Source organism: Adiantum capillus-veneris, chromosome 1 (genome assembly GCF_014529385.1).
Source record: "Adiantum capillus-veneris isolate H3 chromosome 1, ASM1452938v2, whole genome shotgun sequence".
Taxonomy (NCBI): domain Eukaryota; kingdom Viridiplantae; phylum Streptophyta; class Polypodiopsida; order Polypodiales; family Pteridaceae; genus Adiantum; species Adiantum capillus-veneris.
Genome location: NC_140931.1, coordinates 138,044,191 through 138,053,718, shown reverse-complemented (window position 1 = coordinate 138,053,718; position 9,528 = coordinate 138,044,191). Strand labels below are relative to the sequence as shown.

At 42.3% G+C, this 9,528-nt stretch overlaps 1 protein-coding gene across 1 annotated transcript; it reads left to right on the top strand.

Moving 5' to 3' along the window:
* The first annotated feature begins 203 nt into the window (after nucleotides 1-203).
* LOC147465656 (uncharacterized) lies at nucleotides 204-1,661 on the top strand. Its single transcript, XM_086496531.1, has one exon. The coding sequence runs from the start codon at nucleotides 204-206 to the stop codon at nucleotides 1,659-1,661; it is 1,458 nt and encodes a 485-aa protein (XP_086352657.1).
* The last annotated feature ends 7,867 nt before the right edge of the window (nucleotides 1,662-9,528 follow it).

Here is a 9,528-nt window from a genome sequence, read left to right as displayed (position 1 = left end):
AATCCTATGAATTTTTGAGATTCAGATGATTTGGCAGAGTTAGTAAATAACAACGAAGTTAAGAAGACAACACTCATCGCTGAGTGGTTTGTTGTAAACCAAAATCATCATGAGTCCCATATGCTGACTTTCCTACTATGTGGGTTTGGAACAAGACTAAAAAACAATGGACACAGAAGTAGTCGGGAGATACCATTGGAAGAATGTACAACATTGTCTCCACTGATGGAGATGTTTACTATTTACGGATTTTTCTAACCATGTGTAAGGGATGCAAATGTTATGATGACTTGCGAACATATGAACGACATGTTTATGCTACGTTCAAAGAGGCTTGCAATGCTAGAGGGCTATTGCAAAGTGATGAGGAGTGGATCACATGCTTGGAAGAAGCCTCTTCTTTTCAAACTGGATTGCAAGTGCGCCAATTGTTTGCTATTATATTGGTACATTGTGAGCCATTATGTCCTGGGACATTGTGGGATAGGTTTTCTGTTGAGCTTTATGAAGACTATGCATATGCTTTAAACATGCATATACTTGATGCAAGAGTTTGCGAAGAAGTTGCTAAAAGTCGGGCACTTTGTAATCTGCATTCTTTGCTACAACAATATGATAAGAGGCTCTCTGACTATCCCGGGATGCCTCCAATTGATCAAAGTTTTATGTCTTTAAGTAGGAGTAGTGTGTTAGCAGAAGAGACTATGTATGATACTACCGAACAATGTAGTATGGCAAAAAAATTGGAAAGGTCTCTAAACATTGGTCAACGTGATACTTACAATTGTGTGCTACAAGCAATTGAGCAAAATGGAAGGGGTGTCTTCTTTCTAGATGGTCCAGGGGGGTCTGGAAAAACCTATGTTTATAATGCATTGCTTGCACGGCTTCGAGGTGAATGTAAGGTAGCATTGGCATGTGCATCATTTGGTATTGCAGCTTTGCTACTTAACAATGGAAGAACTGCACATTCGAGGTTTAAGATTCCTCTAGAATTTTCTGAGTCAACATGCAATATAAAAGTGAATAGTCAACTTGCTGAATTGTTGAGAAGAGCAGCTTTGACTGTATGGGATGAAGCACCCATGACTCATCACCATGCTTTTGAGGCAGTAGATAGGACACTCAGAGATGTTTTTCAAATAGACAGCCTATTTGGTGGAAAGGTAGTTTTGCTTGGAGGTGACTTCAGGCAAATTCTACCAGTTGTACGCAAAGGTAGTCGAGCAGATATTGTGAATGCGACATTGTGTCATTGGTACATTTGGAGACACACAAGAATATTAAGGCTCACTCAAACTATGCGTGTGCAAAATTGTATGATAGATGTAGCTAAGAAACAATTTTCACAATGGGTTCTTGATATTGGTAATGGGAATATACATGATAGGGGAATTGTTGACAATGTCACTTTGCCTACGAGCATGCTACTTCAAAGAAACCATTTGTCAGATCTTATTGAGAGCATCTATGGAGATATTCAGAGAGTCGAGGATTATGAAGGATTCTTTAAAGATAGGAGAGTTCTTGCACCTTGCAACAAAGATGTAGATTTAGTCAATGATTATGCTCTACGCAAGATGTGTGGACATTATAGGGAGTATTTGAGTGCAGACTCACTATGCGAATCAGAAGAGAGCAGTGCTTTGTATACAATTTAATTTTTGAATAGCTTGGATTTAGGTGGAGGATATCCACCACGTGTGTTGTGTCTGAAAGAAAATGCTCCAGTCATGCTTGTGCGCAATTTGGATCCAAGAAGGGGACTTTGTAATGGCACAAGGTTAATATGCAGACAATTTCATCGTAGAGTCATAGAGGCAGAGATTTTCCCAGGTTCCAACTTTGGAGACTGAGTATTTCTTCCAAGGATAGATTTCATCGCTGGAAATTCTCAAGGACTACCTTGCCAAATGAGGTGCAGATAGTTTCCTATAAGGCTGGCATTTGGGATGACCATAAATAAAGCACAAGGACAAACATTGGGCTTCTTGGGATTATATTTGGCAGCACCCATTTTTTCACACGGTCAGTTATATGTGGCAATGTCATAATGAAGAAGATTTGATTCAGACTCCAAACATTGTATTCAAAGAAGTGTTGCAGGCTGCAAACGCAGTAGGGTAAAGTATGCACAAATGGAATATTGAAATTGTATATGCAAGACATCTTCTTTTAATTCATTTCTCCTCAAAATGATGTAAGATTTCAAGCTACAAATTTTCTCAAAGTAATATTTTGTTGCATCTACTCTAAGCAATTGCAATGTAAGTCATTGGGTTATCCATGTCTTAGAGGTGAAAAGATGCCTCTATTGGATTCTTATCTATAACAGATTGCAAATGAGTAGAGGTAAGATTACATGGTTATATGTGACGTCTTAATTAATTGCTTAAGGGGATTAACCCTGAGCTATATTTGATCTCAAAAAGATAATATCTACTTTTCTCTACAATCGACTTCAATGGTATGTTTTTTGGACCGACATCCATCAAAGACAATGTAATTGTAGATGGGTAGAGTAATAGGATCCTCTCTCTTACTCTTTTTTATCAAAATTTTTATTTTCATTAAATAAGATTTGTTCTTGGTAAATAAGTGTGTCCCTAGCCCTTTCAACTCTTTATTTTACTTTTAAAAATATTCATGAGTTTAACACTTGCACATCAAAATGAAACAATGGAAATTTTGAAGGGTTTTTGTTAAATGGGATTGGTTTTTGGTAAATAAGTGTGGCCCTAGCCCTTTTGACTCTCTATTTCGAGATTTTGATTTTGAAATATTCACGAGTTTACCCCTTACATATCAAAATGAAACAACGGGAATTTTGGGGTTGTGGTGTGTCAGGAAGTTTATGGTAAGTTTACTGGTTAATCACATGTCACAAGATAATTTTTTGAAGAATCTAAGTTTACTTTTAAGAAAGCTTCATTTATTTTATTTATCTTTGTTTGGTTAGAGATGGCCTACCACACTACAGTGACATGGATGCACATGCAGCCACCAGCATTTGTCTATGGTAATTAACTATTTTGTCTATAATAATTAGCTATTTTACAAAAAAGTTTACATGAGTTACACAATTTTGTTATAGATCCATGATTTTGGAGAGGGCCTTTACATGCAAATGATGTTGTTCACATCATTGAAGACTTTGAAGTTGTTTGGTACGGTGAAATGAGACTTATTGAAAATGGTTTATATTTTTTTGTTATGTAGTTTATGATTTAACATTAAGTATGTTTTTGTAAACATGAACCATTATTATTGCCGGTATATTTTGTTGGGTGTTTACCATCATATTGATGGTTTGCAGGGATATTTTGTTGGGTGTTTACCATCACATTGATGGTTTGCAGGGATATTATCACATTAAAGTTAATATTGACCATGATAATGGCCATTCCTATGTGAGTATTCAGGAGGTGGGGGACCATCTCCCACTTAATATACGTTATTCATATGGTGATAGTTGTCCTAGTTGGAGGATAGAGATGTATGTGTTGGGTCACCCTCCTCGATGCCTTGGGCAAAGTGTGCATCGTATTGGACCTTGGATAGTGCGGACACCAAGTGATGCTTCGAGGACCTTATTTTATTGATGGTGATGGTCATTTATGTAGTTTGGCATACATTGAGTTTTGGAATGTATGTAGCTTGACACACATCTTAGAATGTACTCCTCTCTCTCTCTCCCCCTCTCCCTCTTTACAGAAAAATTCCTTGCTTGATTTTAAATATGGTTTGAAAACAAACTATTAATTATGGTTTAATTTCGTAGACGATGATGTTATAGTGCAAGATCTTGTAGAGTTTGACTTCATTGAGTTCTATTTTTTGCGAGTGAACCTTGGTATACTCTTGATTTACCATGTCCATGTTAGAGAGAGAGAGAGAGAGAAGGGTTGTATAGGTGGCTCAAATGAAACTCTCTCTCATACACACCACCGCTCTAAATGATAGCAAAGAGCTTTCATTACTTTGGTCTTCCATAGTCTGTGTGTGTGTGTGTGGTGGCCTCCGTACAAATTAAAGAGAGAGAGAGAGAGAGAGAGAGAGAGAGAGAGAGAGAGACAGAGAGAGGTGGTGATTCCAACAAGGGAGAAAAAGAGAGAATGTGATGTGTGTCATGGGGAGATATATATAGATAGAGAGAAACTATATAGGATTGACCTGTTGGTAAAAGCAAGCAAGATTCATCGGAGACGTGAGTACGTACATAGACATCAGATGAGTGAGCTTTAAAAATTGTATAGGATTGACGGCTTGGTAAGAGCGAACGAGACTTGTCGGGAGGTGGGTCGCATTAGCTCGTCTATTATACTAGGGGAAGGGATTCCGGTCCCCCTCCCCCAGACACATGGCGGAAGCTCTTTCAACGGCCAGCTTCCGATGGTGTGCACTGCAACCCTGCGCGCTCAACGAAAGAGAAAGCCATTGCACACAAAATGATTCTCTTAAAGGAGCTTGGATCCTTGGTCCAGCTACTAGCACACATGCACGAGAGATAGAGAGACTCACGGTTGCCAACTTTAGTTGCCCTCCCACTCGGCATTAAGCACTGCCAACTCTACCTTTGCATGTCTCGCCACCTCGAGGTGCGGGCGCTGCCCTGGAACTTGCCCTTGAGCTGCGGAGTTCACAAGCTCTCTCTCGCTACCTCTCTCTGCATCTTGGAGCTGTAGCCCACATAAGCTCTCTCTCTCTCTCTCTCTCTCTCATTGTGGGGCCACACTCTCTCTCTCTCTCTCTCTCTCTCTCTCTCTCTCTCTCTCTCTCTCTCTCTCTCTCTCTCTTTGGGGGCCACTACGTCGCCGAAAACCAGATGAGCCAATGAATGGATAAGCGGCGTGCTCCACTGGTGGCAAGCCAATGGAATCGAATCCTTCCCAATCGAACCATTGCAGGTACTAAGAGAAAATTTGGATCACCTCCCATGTTGAGTAGTGATAGAGAGAGAGAGAGAGAGAGTTATAGGGGTTTAGGCAGGACTGCCCCCCTCCCCCGAACACGTGGTAGAAGCTCTTCCAACGGCCAGCTTCCGGTGGTGTGCACTGCTGCCCTACATGCTCAAGCGAGAGAGAAAGCCATTGCACGCAAAACGATTCTCTTAAAGAGCGTGGAGCCTTGGAGCCTTGGTCTAGCTGGCAGCACACGCCCGCGAGAGATAGAGAGACTCACGCTTGCCAACTTTAGTTGCCCTCCCAACTCGGCATTAAGCACTGCCAACTCTAGCTCCAACTCTAGCTCTGCATGTCTTGCCACCTCGAGGTGCGGGCGTTGCCCTGGAACTTGCCCTTGAGCTGCAGGGTTCACAAGATCTCTCTCACTGCCTCTCTCTGCATCTTCGAGCTGCAGCGAGCTGCAGCCCACATAAGGTCTCTCTCTCTCTCTCTTGTGGGGCCACATTCTCACTGCCACATAAATCTCTCTCTCTCCTGGAGTTGCAGGGGAGTCACCACCTCTCCATCTTCTCTTGGCCAGACAAGCCAATGAATGGATAAGCGGCGTGCTCCACTGTAGCCTTTGGCTCATTGTGGCAACAATTATTGTGATGGAATTGATGGCGAGGATGGTGGCGAGACAATGGAAATCGAACCCTTCTCGATTGAACCATTGCAGGTACTAAGAGAAAAATTGGATCACCTCCCATGTTGAGTAGAGAGAGAGAGAGAGAGAGAGAGAGAGAGAGAGAGAGTTATAGGGGTTTACGCAGGATGAAGCAAAACAATGTCATCCCCAATGGTTGCTTCAAGAAGGATTGGCAGTCTTACGTAAGGACCTAGCCCACAAGGAAGAGGCTCTTGACTGTCAAAAGGAGGTATCACTCAACCAGCTTGCATAGAAGAAGCACAGACGTCTTGCCTGTTAGAAGAAGGATGTGTATAACTTCCCTCCTTCATCCAACAAGCCCTGCGCTATACCCTGCTATGCCTTCGTAAACTTTCAAATACAACATGTAGTTTCGTGTTGGGCGAGGTTAACCATGGACGTTAAAGTAGCACCTCCCATAGGTATTGCAGTTCATCATCAAAGGAAAAAATAAATGCAAAGAGAGTCCTCAATCAGATGTTGTTGCCATAACGCATGACCTAAATCAACAAGGTTTGCCCAAGAAAGGATGAGCAAGCATTTGACGGGTGTTCGCAAAAAGGGAGCAGCTTGAGGACGATGAGGAATGCTCCGTGAACAGATCTTCTGCAGAACATTGAAATGAAGGTTCTTGAAGCGATCCTTTCATTTTTAGGGACTTCTCAACTACATATGGAGAACCAATAGTAGTCACACTTAGGAATTTCATAAGAGTTGACAACAGCTTATTGCAGTTAAACACGCTCTTTGAAAACTTCACAAGAGTCCAATCGTTTTATGGCACAATTTTTCTTCTAGAGATATATATGATTTTGCTTTGGTTTTATTGATAGTGCTCCTGCAGGGTTTTGAAAAGCTTTTTTGTTTTTCTGGCTGCAATAGCAGGCCCCTTGCCCTGACATGTGTCGCAATTTGCTTCATTCGACCAGTGTGTCCTGTAACCCTGATGATTGCGCGAAATAGAGACACAGAGAGATGTTCCTGTGCGCGCGATAAAAGCCGGGGGGGGGGGGGGGGGGAGAGAGAGAGGCCGCTGATGGCCGGCCATACTAGTAAAATATAATACCGCTAGATCCTAAGTTAACCAAGGCTGGTGCTGGGTTGCATCAATAACTTGTTCAACGTAGCACAATCACAGAGCACTCTTGACATTGCATTTTTGTAAATCTATTGGTGGGGCTTCGGGCCTAGGAAGGGGTCCAAACCTGCAATTTGTCAAGCGTGTACTTTGTCTCTGCCTTTGCGGCATTGGTGACATTCCTTGGTTCTTCCTCGCCATGACACTCTAATTGGGCGTCCTCTTCTATGTACTTGCGGTGATTTTGAAACCTTGATTGCATATTCGCTATGTTCCCTTGCTGCCAAAGTGGGGTGGCTATTGAAGAATCCAGCTTTCTAGTGTTGCTGGGGTGGTGATCACTTGTTGTTACACACTACTTCATACATAGCTCATGTCAAAAAATTACACAGGAGGAAAAAAAGGGTTGTTCAAAATATTCTAGCCAAATTAGAGAACTGAGAAGCTTCCCTTCGATTGAAATTCAACAAAAACCCCGATACTGTCTCCCATTCCCTCCCAAGACTCCCCCCCCCCCCTCCACCTTCCCCGCCTCGCCCACACACCTCCCTACCTCCTCATCGCTCTCTAAGCCTTGCTCCTGCTCCTAAAGGCACAAGCACACTCCTCATCAGCCTGCGACCTTTCCCCCACTGCAGAGCACTCGTCACACACACACACACACACATAGAGAGAGAGAGAGAGAGAGAGAGCACCACCCACCGGCTTTCAAACACCCGTTTGCGAAGAGCTCCACCAGGTGTCATAGATAGATAGATATATTGAATTATCGTCCATGGAGGTCAGATATGACCTATGGGACTAAAAACAACACATTACAATGGGTTCTTTCTAATTGGGTTGTAACATACATCTCAGTTAAGGACTGAGGGTCCAACGAGGGGTAAAAAAGAGGGAAGATAAAAGCAAATCCTAAGAGGGGGCATGTGAGAGGGAAGCTAGCTTGGGAGTTTGAAACTGTTGGATAATGGCCTTATTTCCCTGATACACTGCCCATTTCCTTGTTGCCCGTGCTTTACGTACTTTTTCAAGTTCTACTTTCTTGTGTTGCCAGAGTCCAAAGCCAGAGTCCGATGTCCTTGAGAAGCTTTGATTGCTTGAGTAGTTTGATTCGAGCCGCTTTGGTTTTGAAGGTGAGGATGGCATGGTTGGTTAGATGCTCGTGTGCAAGAGTCGTGCACTTGAATTTCGACTTTCTTTGTGAGGGTGGTCTCTACCTCCGCCTTGGCTTTAGTGAGCATGGTTTCCATGTGTTCCATCTCTTCACTCTTGCACTTTTCTACTGTTGTGAGACGACACTCAATTGTGGCAAGTCTCTGTTTTAACTCGCCATTCTTCTTCCGGAGCCTCTCGACTTCATGCCAAAGCTAGGTGGTGCTATCCACTTTTGGTGGAGTCGCCACACCTCTGGCAAACGTGAGCTTCCCTCGGGATGAGGCCCGAGTGGTCATGACTAACCACCTCAAACTCATTTTGAACTAAGAAAAGGGAGAATCATATTCCTCAAACCAATCTCTTTATGCTTATTCTATAGAAACCATTGCAAGCAATGTCTTCATATCAATCAATTCAAAGTAATGATACTACTGAGTGAAGAGAACATACTATACATCAAAAATTAATCATCACTTCGCACTTAGCAAAAAAAAATTCACCCCACCACATGGTCCTTCCTTTGGTAAGCCAAAAAGAACCATGCACGAGGGGAGGAGGAATTTATTAAAGAGCATCGGATGCATGTTGTAGGATCTTCGATTGCTACTCTTGAGACAAATGAATGATAAAAAAACGCACTCATAGTTGTGCCTAGTAGGGTTTTATAAATCACTTGCAAATGCATGCCTTGTAGGCGTCGATCACTAGTTGCACCTTTCAAGCCTCAACAGACATGTTTGCGTGCTTTGCAAGAAATCATAAACCATAGCACAATAAGAAAATGTAGACTTGGGACCCCTTGTCCAAGTTTACTAATTCTACTTGAGTTTCCTCCAGCTCAAATCTAACAATGGACAAGGAAATAGGACAACTCACACACCTCCCAACGATCTCTATATATAGGCTTCTACACAAAGGCCCCCATGCATGCCATCCTATGCTCATAGCCCTAGAGCGCGGCTCCCTAGGACCAACGTCCTCACAATATTCCCCCCCTTGAGAAAGAGTTTTCGTCCTTGAAAACAAAGAACATTGATGTTATCCCAATTGGCACCTTTCTTTCTGTATGTCTTTCCACTTATTTAGAGGACAAACATTACAGCAATAGGGTTTGAAAATTGACTGCCACATAAAAGCAATTAGACAACATTCATGAATTAGTGTATGATACTTCCATAGTTGCATATTTAGAGGAAGATTCAAGAGAAATGAGCAGCATTGTTTGCATTGCTTCTCCCTATCTAACCAATTCATATCCTTCTCAATAGTAGGAAGGATTTCCTTATGGAATACATTCTCATACTTGGCCTGCATCTTGGGATGAGTGTGTTGACTATATGTCATCCACATCTTGTATGCCTTGCCTTCAAACACGAGACTCATTTGCAATTCGTTAACTCACCTAAAGTGAAATGTAAGTATTAAATAGCTTCCCATTTGCAAAGAATTGCGTTCACTGTATCTTTCTTGTGATATCTCTCCACTCCATATAAATTGGGGGCTTCATACTCCTGAGTGATTTGACCACCTCTTTTAGGTTAAGAGAATGCAACAAGTCAGTCTCATTGTAGGCACTAACCCCATAGGTGGCTTATCCCATCATAGATGTCTCTAGCCATGCACTCCTAATTGTAACCTGATGGTCGTAGTCTCGCTACACCTTGAGGAGCAAAGGCTTATTGATGCAAAAAGTTGGTAATTAA

Bases quoted from the DNA above. Each gene is read 5' to 3' on its own strand.
- LOC147465656 (XM_086496531.1), top strand. From the start codon at position 204: ATGTACAACATTGTCTCCACTGATGGAGATGTTTACTATTTACGGATT.